General features: G+C 47.5%; 1 protein-coding gene across 3 annotated transcripts in view; it reads left to right on the forward strand.

Annotated features, from left to right (window-relative positions):
• The window catches only part of CDON (cell adhesion associated, oncogene regulated), a 58,508-nt gene extending 36,228 nt beyond the window's left edge, over positions 1-22,280 (forward strand). For all 3 annotated transcript variants that reach the window (XM_038161253.1, XM_038161252.1, XM_038161254.1), the window contains exons 10-20: positions 622-796; positions 2,984-3,112; positions 4,407-4,613; positions 5,239-5,420; positions 6,574-6,679; positions 9,848-9,970; positions 11,408-11,635; positions 12,684-12,946; positions 15,279-15,358; positions 19,650-19,903; positions 20,813-22,280. In XM_038161253.1, the coding sequence (XP_038017181.1) occupies positions 622-796; positions 2,984-3,112; positions 4,407-4,613; positions 5,239-5,420; positions 6,574-6,679; positions 9,848-9,970; positions 11,408-11,635; positions 12,684-12,946; positions 15,279-15,358; positions 19,650-19,903; positions 20,813-20,979 (1,914 nt within the window). In that variant the 3' untranslated portion in view covers positions 20,980-22,280. The remainder of the gene's footprint in view (positions 1-621; positions 797-2,983; positions 3,113-4,406; positions 4,614-5,238; positions 5,421-6,573; positions 6,680-9,847; positions 9,971-11,407; positions 11,636-12,683; positions 12,947-15,278; positions 15,359-19,649; positions 19,904-20,812) is intronic.
• The last annotated feature ends 7 nt before the right edge of the window (positions 22,281-22,287 follow it).

Here is a 22,287-nt window from a genome sequence, read left to right on the forward strand (position 1 = left end):
AAGGGGCAGAGGAGCTTTGGGGTGCAATGCAGGCTGTGAGGAGCCCCCAGTTCCGCCTGTGCTGTGCTGATGGTTTCTTCCTTGTGTGCAGCTGGAGACAAACCATAGGTGAATGTAGGAAAGCAGTTCTGGTGAGGAGCAGAGGTGCTTTGGTGCCTGTGTCTGGAGTGATGCAGGCTGTGAGCAGTCCCTGGTTCTGTGCATGCTGTGCTGACGGTTTCTCTCTTTTGTGCACTTGGGGACAAACCGTAGGTAAATGTAGAAAGCAGTTTTAGTGAGGAGCAGAGGTGCTTTGGGGTGCAATGCAGCGTGTGAGCAGTCCCCAGTTCCAAGCACGCTGTGCTGAGGTTTCTCCTTTGTGAGCAGCTGGAGACAAACCATAGGTAAATGTAGAACAGCAGGAGTTTTGGCAAGGGGCAGAGGTGCTTTGGGGTGCAGTGCAGGCTGTGAGCAGCCAGTTCCAAGCACACTGTGCTGACAGTTTCTCTTGCATGCAGCTGGAGACAAACCATAGGTAAATGTAGAACAGCAGGAGGAGCAGAGGTACTCTGGGGTGCAATGCAGGCTGTGAGCAGCCCCCAGTTCCAAGCGCACCGTGCTGACAGTTTCTCTTGCATGCAGCTGGAGGACGGCGTGAGCGCGGCGGGCGGCTGGCACACGGTGCGAGTGCCCGGCAGCGAGAACGAGCTGCGCCTCACCGAGCTGGAGCCCTCCAGCCTCTACGAGGTGCTGATGGTGGCCAGGAGCGCCGCGGGCGAGGGCCAGCCGGCCATGCTGACGTTCCGCACCAGCAAGGGTAGGTGCAGCACAATGTGCCCTGTGTCCCTGGCCTTCCAGAGACATTTATTTAATGACATCAGTCATTTAATGGCATCTGCTAAGCCATATGTGAAATATTCTGCAATTTATTTGCTAAAGAACAGCCTCTAATAGCTAAAATTGCTGTAGGGCAAACTTCTTGAGTGTGAGGCTGTTGGTAAGTAGAAGCTATTAAAAGCTTGATAATATTATTTTTGGGGTGATTGTTCAGATTTGTACTGTGAGGTTTGTCTTGCTTTAAGGAGCAAAGTCAGGAGCAGCCTGTCTTTGTTGAGGTTTTTAATCATAAAAGAAACTCTGCACCATTGAGTTTTCATGTGTCAATAAAGCTGTTCCTGGTTTGCTTTGCAGACACCTCAGTGACAATCTCTGCTGACCACAAGCCAGCTGTTCTGATAGTTGTGTGCAGACAGCAACAAGCACAACATTCCTAATCAGAGCGTTTTTTCTTTCAAGCTTGGACGCTGCTGCCTGTGCTCTTTAGCACACAAATGAGTAGATGTTTTTTGTACTACTGTCCAAGAATGCCTTTTAAGTGACAGAGGGTAGGGTTAGATGGGATATTTGGAATAAATTCTTCCCTGGGAGGGTGGTGAGGCTCTGGCACAGGTTGCCCAGAGAAGCTGTGGCCGCCCACTCCCTGGAAGTGTCCAAAGCCAGGTTGGATGGAGCTTGGAGCAACCTGGGATAGTGGAAGGTGTCCCTGCCCAGGGGAGGGTGTGGACCAAGATGAGCTTAAAAGTTCCTTCTGACTCAAACCCTTCTGGAATTCTGTGATGGACAGGATAGCCTAATTTTTTAAAAAGAATTTAATGTCTTCATGAAATTTGTGAAACATACTTAGATCCTTTGCGCTACCATCCTTCTCACCATTCTATCAATGAACAGATACAAAACTGATGGCACTCAACCTCTGAAAATCTCTCCCCCACTAAAAAAGTCAACAACTCCCCAATTGTGACCTACCCACCACCCAGAACGTCTGTGCCTGATGAAACTTTGGGTCCCTCCCAGGCATCTGGCTAACAACTCAAATCCTGGCTGACCTACTGCTCGCCCTCCACAGCCCAGCAGACACAGCCCCAGCCTGCACCACCCTTGGCCAGACACACAGAAATGTTCAGTGTGGCTGACTGGTCCCTCACCTGCTCCAAAGGGAGCCTCATTCTTCATCTGCATCTGTCAGCATGCTAGATGAGGATTCTACTATGGCTCCTACTTACACAAAGAAACCTCTAACACAGGAGCCCTTCTCCTGCTCCCCCTTCATAGGCTGTGTGCTACCATGAGGCCAAGCACCATCTCGAGAGGCCGCAGTCATCCATCCCCAGCCTCTTCTCAGCCATCCCCTTCCTTGCACAGACCCTCAGAGGCTGAGTCTCAGGAGGATTCTCGTGGAACGCCCCACATTTACCTGATTTTTTGTCCTACACCTCCTCCCTTTATCATCACAGGTGCACATTCCTCCACCCCACCTTCCTCCAGGAGTCAGGTTCAAACAACCCCCCAGGGTATTGTACCAAACTGTGGCAAAATCCCGTTCCACCCCTACTTTTCTGTAAGAGACATCCTGGTGTTCATGCTCACGTTCCTCCTCCTACTAACCCTCCCAGCTTCCTGGGGGGCTGAGAAGCTTCACACCAGCAAAGCCACTTGTCACAGCCCATCATATTAAACCCAGATGATGCTTCCTCTTCACTGTCCTGTGGTCAATCCCTGGCAAACTCGGGGGAGTCAGTACTGCCACCCCACCCTGCTCCATACTATCCTGCCACAGGTCAAAAGCCCTCTCAGCCTGGTGTACTGGCTCCAGCTGCTTCCACAGCATTTTAACTCTTTCTCTAGACATGGATTTCAGTGTATAACTTTCCCCATCTGGTGACGTTGTGATGAGTGGGCTTGGCAGCACAGGCAGGAGCTGGTGGCATCACCACTGAGCACTGTGGATGTCAGTACTGCAGATGGACAGTCACTCACCCGCAGCCTGGGTGGGAAATCTCTCTTGCTCTCCCAGAGAATCTCCCTAATTGCTATCCTGACTGTCCAGCTTGGGATTTGAAGCCAGGGCAGCACGGTAGCAAGTGACCTTGTAGAGTGAGCATTGACAAACAGCATTTCCTTATACAGGCCCTACACTGATGTACTGTCTGTCAAATCTTCTTAGAAAGAACATCATCCTCGAAAAACACGCAGGCTCCATCTCCACCCGTAGGAATCCCCAAACATCCCATTGTTCATGAAGGCACAAATAATTTCGGTGTCATCCTTCCGGACCTGTCTCGCCACAGTGGAGGTAGGAGTGTGGATGGTTTGTGAGTTGGGCACTAAAAGTTGTGTTGCAAAGAGCTGTATCTGAGTTAAGCTGTGTTTATTACTGCTCCAGGTGCTTGTATTGCCTCCTCTATTTCCTGTTTATTCTGAGGCTACTCTGTTACATAGCATATTTCTTAGGATGCTGCTGCCTGCATGTGTGGCTCTCAAAAAACAATAGAATTTTCACTTACAACCCATGTTCTAACTGCTCATTTGTAAACCTATGGCATCTTTTTGCTAAATACTCTGGTTTTCTCTTTCCTTCCACTGAGAAAGAGGAAGAGGAAATGGGAAATGGCTGTGTCAGAGTTTTAAGTTCTCCAAATGTGTGATATCTGTTCTGAATGTTTTCCTGTGGCTTCCCAGGGACAGGCTTATTTCTGATGGTGAGGAGATATAGGCATTTCCCAGTAGATGTAATGTTTGGCCTGGTTTCCAGTGAAAAGAGCACGTTTATAGTCCTTTTTCTCACCCCTCCTTCCCCCAGCCTTTGAACTCCTTGGCCTAGTTCAGGCAGATTTACTCAGGGGCTGAGATCTCAAAGGTATCTAAAATCTGGGGTAAAGCCAAAGGTGAGCGGAGAGGTTTAATAATACAGGCAAGGAGCTGAGCTTGTGGCAGCATCAATGTCAGAGGAGCCACACAAGGGCCTTACTAGTGCCTGGCTGCAAATGCTCAGCTGCTTCGTGCCCCAGAGCCCCCAGCCTGCTGCTCCTTGCTCCACTCCTCTCCTCAGCACCAGCTCCATGTTCATGAATCCAGGCTGGTTTAGTAAAGCCTCACAGCTCTTACAACCAGGTTTATTAACACCCCTCTTTCCCTTCTCTCTGTCCCACTGCTGCCTGTAACTTCAGTGAGTTCCGTAAGTACATCCTGGTGCATGCTTTGTTCTCTCTTCCTTCTCGTTTCTCCAGCACTCATTAATTCAGATGGGTTGAAGTCTCATTGGGTCGGGGGGATTTTGGGGGCTTGAAAATATTTTTCTTGTTCACTTAGTGTATGCATCTGTTCTCATGTAGAAATGGTTGGAGTAGTGCAATACCATGTAATTTTTTAATATTATATTGGTGAGATATCAATTCCTCTTGAATTGTCTGCTCATCATCCATGCTTTGCAGCAGAGTAAGGGCAGTGGTGATTTCAGGAGGATTTAAGATTCTCCTTGTTAATACGTGAAATCCGACACAATCATCAGCAACGAGCCTAATCAGTTGTTAGTGAAAATGAAGTTTCAGCTGACTCTAATCCTCTTGTACCTGAATTTCCCCGTTCAGTTCCAGAAGCTCCTGACCGACCCACGATATCCACGGCCTCGGAGTCGTCCGTCTACGTCACGTGGATCCCCCGCGCCAACGGGGGCTCCCCCATCACCGCCTTCAAAGTGGAGTACAAACGTCTGGGTCGCAACAGCGACTGGCTCGTCGCAGCTGGCAACATCTCTCCCTCCAAGCTGTCTGTGGAAGTTAGGAACTTGGAGCCAGGTATCAGAAATGATCTTTCATTACTGCAGCTCTTCAGGTTTTTTCGTTTTAACTTCTGCTTGGATTACCCCGTTTCTGCTCCATTAGGTTTGGGTTTTGTATATGGCCTAGGAGCTTGTTACATGAATTCAAGATGATTTCTGGCTTTCCATGTGGAAAAAAAACCTCCCATAATTTAATACTTGTTCATGTGGAGAGGAGGGTTGTGTATCACTGCTATTTTTAACTTAATTGTCCTTCTAGTGAACACTCAGAATGTAGAGAAAAATGCATTAGTGGAAAAATGTGACTTCTTCCAGTGTCTAGCCCTGAAAACTCAGGCAAAAAATACAAGAGAAGATGGAGTAGATGGTGATAGGGGTCCTTTGAAGCATCTTCTCAGTGCCCACCAGCTTAGGGATTTCCTGGGCTGATGGAGGTATCTCCAATAGCCTTTGGACTTTCCTTGAGTGACTTCTAGAAGTTGTTTACATCTCCACCTCAGCCTGTGGCGGGGACTCCTCTCCTTTTCTAACTGGATGCTGTGCAAGAAGTACTTCCTAATCTGTTTAGTCTCTTCTTGAATCCTCTTTCCAGCGCTTGTTTTGCTACAAGGCTTCTTTCTTTTCCCTCTTTCCCTTAAAAGGAGAAATGTACAGGTTCCGAGTGATCGCAGTGAACAACTACGGGGAGAGCCCGCGGAGCGCGGCGTCGCGCCCGTACCAGGTGGCCGGGTTCACCGGCCGCTTCTCCAGCCGGCCCATCGCCGGCCCGCACATCGCCTACACCGAAGCCATCAGCGACACGCAGATCATGCTGAAATGGACGGTGGGTACAGCTCTGCCTGTTCTTCCCGCAGCTTGTACTGCAAAGTCGAGGATTAAGAGTTGTTGGCGGAGTGGTGAGCGGGGGTTTTCCTCCCCACGAGACCTGGAGATGATCGTGTTCCTAGGACGGGGCTAAGGCAGTTAGAACTGGGGGACTTAATGGGACTTGTGCCTCTTGAGCCCTTTGCCCCCGTTTCCAGACACTTTTTCCCGCTCAGAGACAGCCCTGTCAGTTGTCTGTTGCGTTTTGCACCATCTCCCGGCTTCCCTCCACCCCACTCCCCTTCCAGCTCCCCGGGGAGCCCGCACAGCCCTCCTCGGGTTACGCCAGATGTGCCCAACTGGCAGCTCCAGTGGGAGGCTGCAGCCGCCCCAGTCCACCTGCTCTGGCACAGACATCTCAGAGGCACCAGTGGGCTTAACTCTGTCCCAAACCCTGTTCATGCCATGAGTTGTGAGTGAGTTGGCTCCGTTTCCTGCAATTCCTGCTGCTTTTGTCAATCCAGGCTGGGGTGGCTGGGAGAGTGTTTCAAACCCGCCGTCTTCCCTCACATCCAGTGGAGGTTTCATGTTAGAGAAACATTTTCCTTTCCCCTGTTACCTCGTCTATTGTAAACAAGTACTTTAAAGTCCTTATTGAAACCCACAGAAATTCTTTGCTCTTGTTTTGAAATCTAACCCCCTGGTATACTTTGGAGGATTTAATGTGTAGAGTTCCCAGTGTTAGTTTGCTCTGCTAGCTCAGCCTTAAGAGATGTTAAGGATAATAAACTTAAAATAACCTCTGGTTCCTCAGGAGGCTGCATAACTTAAAGATTCTTGAGCTGATTTTTAGAGTGACCTTAACTCTTTCTGAAGAGTTTTATGGTTTTAACTTTTCCATTTCCATTAATCATGCAGATTTTCAGGCTGTGCATGGTCAAACCCTAACTGAGGGTTTGGGAAGTAATATGGGAGCAAAGTGTCAGCCCAGGCTCAGTCTCTTGTACCCATGCTACTCTCTGTCTACTCAGGGGAGTTCAGTCACCTTTGCTTACACAACCTCATTAAAAATACTCCTATTTGCATAGCATGGGCTACTTGGTGATGACAACTCAGCAGGACTCAGTTAAAACTTTTCTTCTCTCATGCGGTCTCTTAAAATTCTTTTGCAGTACATCACATCGAGCAACAACAACACACCCATCCAAGGATTTTACATCTATTACCGGCCCACGGACAGCGACAACGACAGCGACTACAAGCGGGATATCGTGGACGGTACGGTGCCGGGCACGCCTGCTTGGAGAAGGGGAAGGACACCCTGTAGCCATGTTGGCTGTGTTTATATGAAATCTAAACTGCTTTTCCCGAGCAGTCTTTATAATATATCTCACAGAAGGAGCTATCTCAACTCCCTAACGTCGGGTTTTGCCCACACGTGAGCTGGTTTCTTCCCTCTGAAGCCTCTTTGACGTGGAAGCTTGAGAGCTAATTACTGGTTTAAGTCTGGCTTGTTATACAGATACTTAATGAAGGTCAATTTAAACTGGTGTAGCTCCAAGTTGTATGAAGAGAAAGCAGTGTAAATGAGGTTTAACCCAGGATAAAAACATCTGGGTTACAGACTGTACTAACAACTAGCTGGCTTTTAAAATTATTTACCCCAGCGTGGACTTTCTAAGCTGGTAGTACCTTGTGTGCAATTGCCCTTCTCTCCTCTTACCTCGCCTAATCACTTCTCCTGCTATAAGGAAGTTGCTTTTAGCCTCAAGTGCTGTAGCACTCTGCAAATGCAACTATGTTTGTGCTTCATTTTGCCTTTTAATCAAGTTATTTTTTTCCCCTGTGCATATTAGATCATCATTTTCCTGGAAGAAGTTATTAGATAATGTCTATATTAGTCCAGAAGTGGAAAACCCTTTTAAAAATATTTTATTTAATGTCCTTATTGCTTGGGCTGAGCAAATGCAGTGATCTCATTCTGGCCCAATGACGTTAATTATTTTCCCCCTCATTTATTCAGTTACAAGAGGAATGGACCTTTATTTTGAAAATTTTCCCCTGCCAGACAATGCTGCACATAGTACTTTGATGCATGACATAAGCTTTTGCACACTATAAAGCTATTAAAGATCCAGAGTTTGAGCTCAGAGGCTTTAAAGAACCTTATGCAGGCTTCACCTTCATCTGCAAATGTATTTTAGCCTTTGCTAGACAGAACTTGTGTGTTTATAAATCTTATACACTGAGCAGTTGGTTGTTTAAGTGGGCTCCACTGTGCTGTGAAATTAGCTTGTTTCGGGGTTTTTTTCCGAGCGTGTGTGTATTGAACTCTTTGTGGCAGTCTGAAACCATTAGCAGCTGCTCCGCTCTGCCAGAGCCTGCAACAGAAATCACTTGGTGGAAAGATTTAAACTTCAGCTTTTCTTTACTGTGCTCCCCTAAATTAGCTTTTCAGGAGGGAAAAAAAAAAAAAGAGAGAGAAGTATTTTCAATTAAGTTGTGATTGGAAGCACTTGATGTGAAATATGTAGAGGAACATGTGACTTAAGGTATTTTTGCCATAAATCACTTGTTCTTTGCTTTTTTTTTCCCCCTCTGTTACCTTTGAATTAATCTGCTTTATGACAGGGAATTTTATCTTGAAATGACTGCATGAGTTGTGGAAAAAGTGTTGTGATGCCTGTGCTAGCTAAGTGCTTGCCGCAGGCTTTCCTCACCGCTTCCTGTTAAGTCTTGTCTTTCGAGACATTCAAAACTCTGCAGAAACCTTTTTTTTTTTCCTTATAAATACCGCTGCAGGCAAAATCATATTTTATTTGACGGAAAAAACAAGCAAAAAGCTCTGATGGCTCCTCGGTATCTCTCAGTCGCTTTAGGCAAAAGCAAAAAAATCCCCCCCTGTCCTGCAGCGATGATCTGCATTTCTCCGTTTCTGCTCTGAATTTCTCTGTTTCGAGAATCCTGGAGATTGAATTTTAAATGTAAATGCAGTCTGATGTCAGTTGTTTAAATGTTTTCCCTTGCTAATGGTGCACGAAGAGGACAGTTAAAGTGCCTGTACTGATTCCAGTTCCACTAATGGTTTGAAGCGGAAACCTAAAACCTGGTGTAGTAATTACCGAAAGGAATGCTTGGGGGTGGGGGCGCCGGGAAAACCGAGCCTGAAGCTTGGGAAAACGTGCGATTTAGGGAAAGGCAGCTCCAGCCTGAGCCGGGGCTTGTCCGCCTTCACTGGGGTGCGGACAGGGCCCGTGCTGGGCAGCCCCCGGTGCAGAGGGCCCTGCTGGGGCCGGGCAGAGGGGCTGCACCTGGGCTGCGCTCCCGGAGGAGCTGGAGCAGCATCACGGTGACAGCCCAGCACGGCCGAGCCTTTTTATTAATGCTTCAATCAGTAGGTGGTAGACAGTTCCTTAGAAACAGTGGAAACAGTTCAAGGTGGTATTTTCCAAGAGGGATTAAGAGCACTCAAACAGTTAATTAAACTCTCTAGAAAAAAAAAAAAAAAAAAAAAAAAAGGGTCGCTGTTTAGTAAAATTTGTCACAAGCCCGTGAAAGTAAAAACTGGGAGTGATTTATCCTGAAATGCTCAGTACTTCAGGAGGGTGTCTAAATGAAAAGCTGGCTGGGGGCCAGAGATGACAAAACTGTCCTATTAGAGGAGATTGCTTGGCTGGGGCTGGGACTCGGGCTCTGCAGGGGCAGTGGCACCAGGACAGCCTTGCTGTGTTCCCAGGATGGTTCATAAAATGCACGTCCAGTTATTTGGGGTTTTGGCCAAATTGAGCCACCCAGATGTGTCCTTTCAGTGGGACACCGATGGCTGCAGTGGTACCTTGCACCTCTAGAAGGTCTGCTCACAGCCAGGTTCTTCCTTGTCCCAAGCTCTCTGTGCCAGTTTCCTTGTTGTTTGCCCTGGGTACTGTAAATAGTCAGCGTAATCCACCCTAAACCCATCCCTCTGACAGTTCCATGTTTAGGCTGCACGGGGCTGCTGTTGAACTTAAATGCACACGTGAGGGCACTTAGATGTCTGGGTTTGAGTTTAGTGAGTTTTGGCTTTTGTAGAGAATTACTTTCTTTGAAAGAAAATACTGAAAAAACCCTCACTTTAATTCATCAAAAGGTCCTTCTAATAATCAATTTCACAAGATAACGCAAGTCTTAGAGAGTCATGGAATAATTTGGGTTGAAAGGGACCTTCAGGATCATCTAGTTCCAGCCCTCTGTCATGAGCAGGGATGCCAGTCGTGGACCATGGCTTCAGCTAAGTCCAGAAGCTACTACTGAAGATTTTTGTGCTTCAAAATTCTTGTTAGCTTGTGCTAACAAGACAAGCTGCAGCGCCCCTGCATTTGGTTGAAAAGGTCCCTGCAATGCTCCTTGTCCATAATTCTGGCTCCCGTGGGTAAATGAGCTGCAATTTACTTTTTGTGTCCCCTCCAGGTACAAAGCAGTGGCACCTGATAAATCACCTGCAGCCTGAAACTTCTTATGACATTAAGATGCAATGTTACAACGAGGGAGGGGAGAGTGAGTACAGCAACGTGATGATCTGCGAGACCAAAGGTGAGGCTGCGGGGCCGAGCCGAGGTGGCCTTTGGGACGGGAGAGATCCACTGGGGGAATTTTTGTGCAGCACAAAAGTCAGCTGTGATGATGACCATAATTTTCTGGAATGTTTCGGAGGATTGTTTTGTCTTCCGAAGCTGGGATTGTTTTGAACATATGGAAAGTGATCCCTTGCACTCCTGAGGCTCTCAGCAGAGCTCTGCAGCTTTGCCTGCCCTCAGAGATAGCGCTGCTGCCTCTGCTCCGCTGATGGCCTCTCCTTAGGAGACAACCATGCGCCTGAAGATGACAGAATTGATTTGTACATCTGTTTTATGTCTTCAGGGCTCTGTGACACGTTGTATAAGTGCAGACCACAGCAATTGATGGCTGTGTTGGCTGCCTCCATCCCTAATCCTGCATGCCTCTGGCACAAAGTTTGTACTGTTCTCGGGAAGTGTCAGATATGGCAGTCACATTTATTTTGCGAAGAATTCCTGTCTCCTTTAATCTCTAAAACCAAGTAAGGCTGTAAAGGGAAAATGCAGACAGTAAACTTCAAATGCAGTGCTATGAAAAAATGTTTGAGAAAAAAAAAAAGAAAAAAGCCCTCTGGGAGCGGAAGCATCAAAATTCAGTGAAGTGAGTAGTGAAACCTTTGAAGGAAGGAGTAGGAGCTGCAGGGCTTCAAAGCTGCACGCACAGTTGGTCTCCCTCCTGCAAGGAATATAACTTTTTTCTCTAATTTTAAAGTGGGCAAGATGTAATCTGTCATTCACACTGCCTCTTCCTTAAAATTTATCTCCCCCAGGCTCATAAGGGTGATCCAGCTTATCCAGCATACCTGCATGGAGGTGCCTGTCTCTCTCTGAGCAGCTTCACTCCTAAGCCAGGCACCTCTTTTAGGGTTTTAGTGTAGAATGAAATAAATCTGAACTGTGGTATACTGGAAATTAATATAAATGCAATTCCTGGGTTAAACCAGCATCTCATTTTCAGTGATTTTCTGTTCATCTCTTGGTTGATCTTCAACTGTGTGGTTTGGAAAGGGGGTTAGCAGGGTTCACATCAGATAAGGGTAGGTCATCTGGCAGAGCCTGGGCAAGAGAAATGAGTGTTGTGGTTTCTCCTGACCTCAGAAGTGGAAAGATTTGTGCTCTTTCAAGTTGAGAGTTAGAGCAGTTGCAGCCACGGGTACCTCGAGCGGCTCGTTAAAGTTCCAGTGACCTCAAAGAGCGGTGAGCAGGCGGGATAATCACCATTTTCCAAGGCAAACAGTTATTACCCAATAGGAGTTGGCATTCTCATTGCAGGATTTAGTGTTGACTTGGAAGCTTTCTTTGCGAGGCATCGGGACTCAGGCTCGGCAGTAATTATTTTCATTTCGTGACGAAAAAAACCACATTTCAAAAACGCATTTAGTGGATGTACACGTGCTTGTCTCTACTCATCCAGTGAAACGCACGCCGGGAGCGTCTGAGTATCCAGTGAGAGACCTGAGCACGCCCCCCAGCCCCCCCGAGCGGGCGGGGGGCAGCGGGGCTGTGGCTGCCAGCGGCCCCGTGCGCAGCGGGGACATGCTGTACCTGATCGTGGGCTGCGTCCTGGGCGTCATGGTGCTCATCCTCATCGTCTTCATCGCCATGTGCCTCTGGAAGAACCGGCAGCAGAACGCCATGCAGAGTGAGTGGGGGTCGGTTTCACGGGGAAAACCTTACCAGGGTAAAATCAGGAATGTCCATGCTGTGTTTTAGGGATGGGAAGCAGTTTCCTGTTAGGAGCCGACTTGCATTTCTGTAGAGACTTGTACTTCCAGGTGGGCCTTAGGTGCAGACTTGAGTTTTTCAGAGCAGCATCTCCATTTCCTCACCCTGATGCTCCCTGTCCTGCTGGGTCCCTGGAGGATTGTGCTGCGGTTTCAGCCAGGGAATGGTGTGGGAAAGCCCAGTGCAAAGTTTCTGTAGTTTGTGTTTAACTTTAAGCCTCTGCATAGGTCTCTGATGACTGCAGAGGCAGAATGTGTGTAATCATAATCACTTGTTAAAATTGTGGAGAGTTAAACCCTGGATCTCTCCCTTTCTTGAGTGCATCTGGAAAGAAAGAGAACTTGCAGCTCTAGGACAAGTCCCTTGTTACCTCTTAGTCCCTGCACAATGAGATGGCATTCAGTGGCCAAGTCTTCCAGAGAGGTGTTAATAAGGAAAACCTGTTCATTAGTGAGCAGGAGCCTGGAGCAGGAGCTTTGCAAGGTGCTCTGCAGCCACCAACAACCCAGAGCCAGCAGAATCTCTGCAGTGGCCTTTTCTGCTCCTTGTGCATAAATCAGCCTTGCTCTTGCTCGGCCTGTGGTTATTTTTAAATACTCTTACTCTCCTACAGAGAGAAATGTGGAGATAATGAAGATAGTGTCTTCAGCTGCAGCCCAGAGAGATCTTCTGGAAGCAGCTTATAGCAGATATAGCACAAGGGCTGTTGGTGATACAAAAGGCCTGGTTTTAGGATGCTCTTGTAGTGATTGACATCAACCAGCTCCTTCCAGACCAACATTTCTGGCCTGTTCTCCAGGATGTGGCTGTTTTCCATGTCTACATGCGTATGCTAAGCAGTTGGATAGCAGAGTTAGTTCACAAAAGCTGGAGAAAGAAAAGATAAGTTTCATTATTTTTTAGGGTTGCTCATTTAGCTTCTCATCTATCAGTAGAAGTGCTTTCAGTGAAAATGTCCTTTGCAGAATACGACCCCCCAGGCTACCTGTACCAAGGGGCAGATATCAACGGGCAGATGATTGAGTACACCACCTTGCCCGGGACGAGCCGGGTCAACGGCAGCATCCACGGGAACTTCCTCAGCAACGGCTGTCCCCACCTCCATCACAAAGTCGCCAATGGTGTCAATGGCATCATGAGTGGAGGAGGAGCAGGACTGTACCCAGGGCACAGCAACTCCCTGTCCAGAACACACGTGGACTACGAACATCCCCATCACCTCGTGAACGTAAGCTCCTCTACTGGGCGGGAGGCTCAGCCCAGACCTTGGGGTTCATTCAGGGGCTGTGGAAGCAGGCCTGATTTGGGTGGGGGAATACTCATCCATTGATAACAGCCAGTTCCACTGAATTCCTTATCCCAGAGGAAGCAACTGGGCTGATATTTGTGATACAAACATCATGGTTTTCATTTGAGAATATCAGATGACAGCAAGAATTCCACTTACTCTGGGAAATCTGCCTCTACCCTCCTCCTAACAGCATGTAAGCTCTGAGAATGCCTCAGTGCTGGGCTGAGATACTTTACTTGTACATATGGTATTTCTCAATCTCCAAGTTAAATACATTTAATTATAGCTGCTTATTCTGCTGCTTTATGGATCACCCGTTTTTCCCCCACCTGTTTCAGATCTGTAACTCTGAGCAATGCTATTAATTATGGCAAAGCACGAATGGCGCAGGAGGTTCCATGGAATGAAGTGCCCCATACATCTTGAACTGCAGCAGAGCAATAATGCTGCTTTCTTTTTCTTTTTTTTTTTTTAGTCCCCTGTTTGTGACTGTTGAGACAGGCTCGTTTTTTGTTTTGAAATTGAAAATAAAATTAAAAACTAATTTCAGTCTGCGATCCAGCCTTTGTATGCTGTGGAAAAATACTTCATTTGCTGAAACGTGTCCTGTTTCCAAGAGAGAATAATGATTTCATTATTGTCTATGGAAACAGATGGCTTGCATTCAAACTTACTAAACTTACTCAAAACTGTGAACATTGCCCAGGAAAACTGAAAGAAAAAGTTCAAAAGTCTGAATAACCCATGCTGTTTCTGGAGAAAAAAAACGGGTCTATTGTTTGTGTTGGTAATTGAGCACAAGCACTTCATTTTATTGAACAACAAATTAGCACTTGCACAGTAGTTGCCACTTCAGTTCCCTCCAGTCTGAGCCCAGACCAGTCAGTTCTTCACCCCATTCTGCCCTTGGCCTACCCATGGAGCCAGAAGTGCCCACTTCTTGTTGTTTTCAAGAGCAACCAAGTCCCAAACTGGTTTGTTTTTTTTTTTTTTTTGACCTGTCCAATCTCCCAGTGGGTGAAACTCTCCAAAAATCTCCAAGCCCACAGGGAGGGAGGATTTGCAGTGCTCAAAAGCTTGCCTGGGACTGAGACTGGTAGTTTGCATTGTTTTGTGTCTCCCATTTTTATTTTTTTTTGGGGGAAAAAAGGAAATATGTTTGTGATTACACAGGTCTTGGTGCCTGGAGCTCCTCTGTGCTTTGAGGTGTCCACCCAATGCTGCTGTCTTGCTGGGAACAGGAGATGGGGTTGAGCTTTTCTTTCCCCACTCCCTGTTGTAGAAAGTTTGAGTCACAGGATCCGTGCCCATGGAGAAGGGCTGGGACTGGCACATGGGCGAGGCCTCGCAGAGGAACAGGATGTTCTGATCCTCCTTAGGTTGCTCTTTATTGTTTCAATGATTGGGTTAAATGAGGAAGGGAGAAACTGGCCAGGATGGCAATCAAGACTAATTAGGCATTTCCTCAGTGCTCCCTATCCCTCAAAAACTTCAGGATAAGCTCTGTCTTTGTGAAAATAGGGATTGCTAGAAGTTGCCTACCACTTGAGCTGCCAAAAGCCAGGTGAGCCTTCCCAGCCCGGCTCCCTCCTGGAGCCCAGTGCAGGAGCCTGGCTCTGCAGCCCCCTTGGAGTGGCTCCCACATCACTGTCTGCCTGGTCCCTAACAATGAGGTATGTGTTAATCTGGGCATTTCAACTGGCTTGTAATGGCCCCGTTAGCCAAAACCAACAACACAAAATCCCTCTCACCCGGAGTCATTGCTGGCTGAGGAATTACCCCATCTGTACAAATACCAAACGGTTCAAAAATCAGTGTAGTGAAGTAAACTGATCTAATCGGAGTAATTACAGGAAAGTGGGATGGGTTTGTATGTGACATCAGCCCTGCAAATTTAATCCTCTGTCTCCCTAAACAAGCCTTGCGTGCTAATGAACAGCAATTCGCTTTCGTGTCTGTCATCAGCGTTAAAAATAAATATATTTACAGTGTGTTTATTAAATTAAACCTCAGCATATTAAGCTGAAAACAGACCAGGGAAATGACCACATACTTGTCTAAGCTGCAGTTATTTACTTTTCCCTGACACACACACTGGCAAAGGCCTCCCCTGGCCTTTGGACAATCGCTCAGTGTTGCTGTGCCACGTACAGCCCGGAGCAGGGCATCGATAATGTGATCAGAGCAGGGAGACTGAGTCCAAGAGCTCTTGGGTGTCCCAGCAGGGATCTGATTTCTAACTATTAATTATTAATCCTTCCTGCTGCAGGGTGGTGGGATGTACACGACAGTGCCACAGGCTGACCCCTCGGAGTGCATCAGCTGCCGGAATTGTCGGAACAACAACAGGTGAGAAATGACAACAACAGGTGAGAAATGACAACAACAGGTGAGAAATGACCTGCCCAGAGAACAGCCCTCCCTCTGTGTGCTGGGGTGGAGCTGGGGCTGACAAAAGATGAGAGCTGTGTCCTCACTAGCACAAGGAGCTCCATGGATGACCTGGAGAGCAGTTGAGGATTTTCCATAGGACAGAATAAAACAAGTTGTTAAAACCCCAGAGCTCACTTTGCTCAACATGCTCCTCTGGTGCTCTCTAGGAAGTGAGGCAGGTTGGGCACTGGATTTTAAGAAAAATCTGTATTTCCTGTGTTCTTCTTCAGTTCTGAGATAACAAAATCATTCCATATGGAGCTTGTCAAATCGGATTTAATTGGTCTTCTATATTTTACACTCCCTGACATTCCCTTAAGAACACTAACCATCTCACTCCTTTGCCTTCACAATGCTGTTCTTTGTAAAACATGGGATTTGAAGTTCTTGAGGCCTTCAGGAGGAGATGACCAGCCATTGTCAGAGTGGGATACATTTTTTTTAATGTGAAAAAGAATTCTTGTGTAGAATAAGGGAAATCTGCCTTCTGCGTTGTAGCTGGGAGTTTGAAACCTAATAAAAATTACTAAGTTTTCACTTTTGGAATTACTGTCCTCCTTAGGCTTCTGACTCAATCTCTGGTTATTTTAATGATTAGAAATTGGACTGAAAGTCAGACAAGCTGGGCTTTTTTTTCAATCATACTTTGATTTTTCAGTACTGTTAAAATCTTCAGCTGCCTTTAGGTGTGCATCTGGCTAAGCTGAGTTGAAATTAATCATCAAATCATTGAATATTCTGAGTTGGACCCACAAGCATCATCGAGTCCAACCCCTGTTGAACAATAAAGCTGTTGTTGAAGGCAGAAAACACATTCACTTTATTTTCATAGTTTTACTTTTTAAAATACCGCTTTTAATGAGCTTTGAATCCTTCTTCCTTCCATAAATATGGGCATGAGAGTGTAATGCTGACAAGCTGCTGCTCGCAGGTGGAGCTGGGCATGCCTTGCCTGGCCCAGTGTCCCTGGCAGGTCTCAGGAAAGCCCAGCACGTTTCCTCACACACCAATGCTGTGATTTCAAGCAGGCCGTGCAGCAGCTCTCACCAGGATGTCTGAGACTCGTGGTAATTTAGAACATGCCATATGTGTTACACTGTAATTAAGAGCTTGCTTCCAGTGTTAAACACATTTAGTTCTTTATTTGCTCTTTTTTTTTTCCCTAAGAAAGCGAGGGAAAGAGTTCCATCCTCTGCAACTGCGCTGCTCCTCCCAGACGGGTCATCAGCAGGGCCTGAACTTTGAGTTTTCACAGCCCCATTCTATATTTGACTGCTTGATAGAGAAACAAGTTGTCCCTTGCAGCTGCCTTGCCCCGGAGGGGATCATTAACCTCGGCTTGGCAGAGAGCTGCGCAGCAGGGCCCGCTCTGTTCCTGTCCTGCCGCTGGGGGAATGGAAAAGGACATGGGAGAGGGGAGTAGAGAGGACCAGAACGTGCCTCAGCTTTACACCAGGGAGCTGGGTCTATGCCCAGGGGGAGGAGGAGGAAGAGGAGGAGGAAGGCCTGTTGGGTTAGTGCAGTCGGCTCAGTAGGTTTTGGCAAGTGGGAATTGGAGGCTGGAGTGGTTTCCCCATTTTGTTCAACCTCGCTGCGCAGGTGAGGGCTGTCCCCCTGGCCTGCCTGTCCTCATCCCACCCTGGAATCACGTGCTGAAATCAGGCAGCTCCCCCGTGGCAGGTGGGGAAGGGAGGTTCAGGTGGACACACCTCTGGCAGGGTGTGCCAGATCAGGAGCGTGGCCTTGGTGCCATGAATCCCTCACCAACCCATTTCCCCCAAATGCCTGGAGCTGTTGCTGCTTTGGGGTGAATGCAGCAGTTTTGTGAATTGTGACCACGTGCTAATGAATCCTAAAGGTTCAGCATTATTTCATAGCTGTTTTCAGCAACAGCCATCTCAGAGCAGGTTTTATTATTGCAGTGCTGAAATCCCTGGGTCTTCTGTTTAAATTAGCACTTTATCCCTCATAACTTCTCATGGAGTCTTGCCAGAGGGAGAAGCTGCTGAAAACTGGAGACCGACTTTGCTATTGTGGACAAAGCCTGTGGTTGACAGGATTGAGACTTGATCTTTTTTTTTCTCTTGTGCCTTTGTGCTAAAGCTCTCGAGATACCTGACTTTTGCAGAGGAATTTACACTTTTGCAGATCTCTCTCCTTTGCAAATTCGCTGCGTTTTGATCAGAAATCTGAAATACCCAATTCAAATGTAGGAACATCAGTTTGTTTTTCCAGCTTTTCCATCTAAATTAGGATTTTTTTAGATTACCGTTTAGTAGAGTTTCAGTATGAAGAATTGATAGAAGATGTGTTTTCCCAGCAGGGATTTTACATCACTCTTCCTCCACACTCTGCTCTGGATATCCCCATGGCTTGTTTCCATCAAAATGTGGTTATTGAAGCTTAGAATGCTGAACTGCTGTGTTGAAACATCCTTCAAGCTCTTACAATAATACAGAGAGCTTCACTCACCCCTGGATCTTTAAGAAGAAACGCCCAGAAACATGCAAACCCAAACATTTAGATGGGTTTCTCCGAGCCTTTTTTTTCTAAATAATAAGTGAGTGCAGTCAAAACCTCTGCGGAGAGAAAGGCAAACTAATAAATGGATTTGTTTGAGGACCAGATGTGTTTCATGTGGATTCTCCAGTGGCTTCTGTGGTATTTTGGTACTTGGAATAATGATTTTGGAGGCAGTTACAGGAGTGGGAGGACAAAATAGGAGAGTGAAGGTTGAAGCTTAGTGCTGCTCCATCCTCACAGCTTTTGGGAGGGGAGCAGGCTCCAGAGGGAACCCATTTGTCCTATTCTGGCTTTGCAGGTGAAGCATCTGCCAGAGGGAAAGCTCACTACAGCTCCTCCTCTGACAAGTTTATTTGTGTTGTTGGGTGTTTTGTTGCTCTTTCAGTTCTTGCAGTATTGATCCCAGGTTTTGATCAGGTTTCAGCTATGAACTGAGCTCTAGGCAGGGCTGTAGGACAGGTCCCTCCAGCGTGATGGTTCTCCTTATTGCCATGACTTTTTTAATGGCATAAAAGTGGTTTCTGGGACTTGGGCAGGACTTAACTGAGACTGCCAAGCTTAACATACCCTGATTTGAAGCCTTCTGAGCTCAGTGCTGGGCTGCTGTCGAGGTCAGCTCTGCTGGCTGCTGCCCTGGCACTGCTGGTGTCCCAGTCCATCTTTCCTCATTTCCAGCAATTTTTCATCTGCTCTGCTCAGGTTTGGGCCAGAATCAGTCTGGAGCAGCACACAGTGCTACTTGCAGGTGAGGGGTGGGTTTACATCTGGTCAGAAAAAAAGAGAAGAAGGCTGCTCAGAGTTGTATCTGCACTAGCACATAGAGACCTGGAGCTTGTTCAGCTTTCACAGGAGCATTTTGGGCTGTCACTGGAGGGTGTGAACACTTTCCATCCTTATTTCCATGTGTTCATCTGCAGATCCATCTCTGTCCTGCATCACATAACAAGGAGCATCTTTACGTGTAGTTTCTCAAAATTTGTGGTAGCTGCACAAGCGAACTTTTTATTTTTGGGGTAGTTAAGGCTTTCTTATGTAGGAATAGTTTATATAAATGTTCCCTGAGGCTGCATTGTTCATGGGGCTGCAAACACTGAGGTGTTTTCCCTCGTGCTGCAGTGGTATGTGTGTCAAAGTCCTGCTCCTTTTTGTTTAAAGCTTAAACACCTCAGCTGTAACGATTGTTCAGCACTTTAACCTCAGTTCCACAGCTTTACAAAGGCATTACAGGGCCACAGTCTGACTGACACAGCAGAACAGGGGAGTTAAATTTCTTATATTGCATCTATTTTTCTAATTTGCATTCACTCCAATAACACTTAGTATTTATTTTTCAAGGTACCTAAGTGTACTGCTTGGGTTTCAAATTTGAGCTCTTTATCTTGGCAGTGAAAACATGTTTTATGGAGTTGCTTTGATGGAGAAATGGACTCACGAGTCAGGTCATTGGGTCTCAATCAATGGGGGAGGGAACTGAGCGTGTTCTGAATGTTTTCAGCTGTCTGCTGGGAGGAAAAAAACCACTCTATCCTTTTTCTAATGTCAGAATCGCTCCACAAATATATTTAAAACTGATTTGACAAATGCTCTGATCGTTGATACGGTAAAACACTCAGAAGTTGTTGGGGGAAGAAGAAAGGGGGGAAGAAGCCACTCTGAGTAACTTTGGCCTCTGTCCCTCCCGCAGGTGTTTCACCAAAACCAACGGCACTTTCGGCAGCAGCACGCTGCCCGTCGTGCCCCTGGGAGCCCCTTTCCAGCAGGACGGGGTGGAGATGAAGCCCCTGAGCCCCCACGTGATGGTGGCCATGTGCCTGGCCTCGGCCAGCCCCGAGTGCAGCGCCCGGCTGGAGGAGGGCAGGGAGAGCACGGAGCAGCCCCCGGCGCAGCTTCCCTGCTGTCGGGAGGGCATGAGCCAGCTCTCTGTGGATTGCATGGACGGTGAGGCATCCCACAGAGGATAGCACCTGGCTGGCAAGCTGGGAATATTCTGTAGGACATCTGTAGGGAGCTTGATTTACTGCAGAGAAGCCAGTAATTAAACCCTTGTAAGAGCAGGCTTGGAGGAAGGTGAAGTGGCCCGCCTTTCCCATCACGGAAAGTGGGAGCAGTGCTGCTCCAGTGCCTGGTCCTGTCATGCCCTTGTGATTGATGCCTCTGAAAAGGGCTCATTGACACACCAGGAGGCTGTGACTGATGGATGCTGCACTCACAGCACACCCATCAGCCCTGACACAGGACACGAGCGTTCCAGAGCCATCCTGGAGGCAGGAGCTGGCCCAGGGAGGGACCCAGTCTCTGTTGGTGGAAAGAGAACCTGTTCCTCGTCCCACCCTGGAATCACTGCACCTTGTGTGCTGAAATCAGGCAGCTCCCTCTGCACCCACCAGGCAGCAGGGAGAGGGGGGTTCAGGTGGACACACCTCTGGCAAGGCGTGCCAGATCAGGAGCGTGGCCTTGGTGCCACAAACTCCTGAGTGACCCATTTCCCCCAAATGCCTGGAGCTGTTGCTGCTTTGGGGTGAATGCAGCAGTTTTGTGAATTGTGACCACGTGCTAATGAATCCTGAAGGTTCAGCATTATTTCATAGCTGTTTTCAGCAGCCATCTCAGAGCAGGTTTTATTATTGCAGTGCTGGGCTGACCTCCTCTGAGCTGTTTGATGCAGGGGCTGTGCTGGGATAGAGCCTGTGCCCTGTGCTTGTGCCTGGTATGGTGGGAATGAGCCTGAGCCCAAAGAGCATCACCCACTGGAATTAAAAGAGTTTTTGGGGCGTGTGGTTCTGTTGAGCTGACAGAGAATCTCCTGAAAAACCCTCCACAACCACCCGCCCTGCTCTTGCTTTGCAGGCAGCAGCTTCCTGCACTCGGAAACATCGAACCACGTTTTGAGCTGGAGTCCCCTCATTCTTCAGCCTGTTTCCAAGGACTGTAAGGAAAAACCAGGATGGAGTTCATCCGGAGTCACCCTAAATGGTTCTGGGGACCTTTGTCAGCTCCAGCTGCGGGAAACCTGAGGCAGTGACCGTTGTCCCCACTTAGCGCAGGAACTGCACCGCAGCGCCGCTGAACGGGAGTCACGGGGGGATGTTAATTATAACAGAGAGAGTCACTATTTATTTTTTGTAGTAGTGTCATATGAATGTATCTTGGTTTCAAAATGGTTGCCTTTTTATATTATTTATGCCTTGAAATCCCTTTTTTGTTGGTTTTTTTTTTTTTTTTCTTCCCCCACACACCACAAAACTAGCCTGGTCATGTGTATAAAAAAGAATTGTAATAATATAAAGAATGAGGATGGGAAATGTGGAGTGTGTTTCCATGGCAATTTACCAGTGGGACAAGCGCTTCCAAGGAGCCCAGGAGAGGGATTTAAGCAGATCTGAAATGAGCAACAGCTGCCACCTCCCTGGCAGCTCAGTGAATGGTACTTGAACCCTCCTTTCCATGAACACCTCCTGGCCTCTCTTGCTTTCTCTGGGAAGATCCCGATGAGGAAATAAGAAGATCAATAAGGAAAATGAGCCTTGGTTGAGTCTGTCCTGTGCAGCTTGAAGCAGAACTTGAGTCAGTGACTGTGTCTTCAGGTGCTCAATAACCCTTCTGCAGAAGTACAGGTGGAAATCCAGCCTGTCTCACTTTCCCACTTACAGAAGACAAAATCCACTTCAACTCTTGGTTTGAGGGATTACTAACAGCTTGGTTAGCTCTGAAATGAAACCAGTCATGGTGAAACAGCTCCCAGCAGCCCTGGGCACGACTGTCAGGAGCCTGCCCATCCTGGACACGGCACGATGGAGGTGCTGCAACCTTAACTGCAGGGCTGGGGTGGGTGTTTTAATTTTTCCTTTCCAAATTTAATCCCAGTAAATAAACCAAACCAGTGCTTGCAAAGCACTCCCTCCCCCCACACGAGTCACAATGCAAAGGCACAGAAATGAAGCACAATTTACAGAGATTGCCACCCCGAGGTGACACATACAGCCCAGAGCAGGGTGTCCCTGCCAGTCTGGGAAGGGAGGGAGCAGGGCCAGCCTGGCTGTGGCTGCTCCAAAGCCCTGGGGAGCTCAGGGCTACTGGTGCAGCTTTGCCAGCCACAGGGTTTGGGGAGTGATGTCTGTGTGAGGAGGAAGCCCCCGAGATCTGCTTTGGTAGCAGCAGCTCCATGGGCTGCTCCGAGTGTTGGAATGGGATTTCTTATGTTTCATAGAATCCCAGCACAGTTTAATTTGGGAGAGACTTAAAGCTCATCCCATTCTACCCCTGCCATGGCAGGGACACCTTCCACTATCCCAGGCTGCTCCAAGCCCCATTCAACCTGGCCT

The sequence above is a fragment of the Motacilla alba genome, chromosome 24 (genome assembly GCF_015832195.1).
Source record: "Motacilla alba alba isolate MOTALB_02 chromosome 24, Motacilla_alba_V1.0_pri, whole genome shotgun sequence".
In the NCBI taxonomy this organism is placed as follows: Eukaryota; Metazoa; Chordata; class Aves; order Passeriformes; family Motacillidae; genus Motacilla; species Motacilla alba.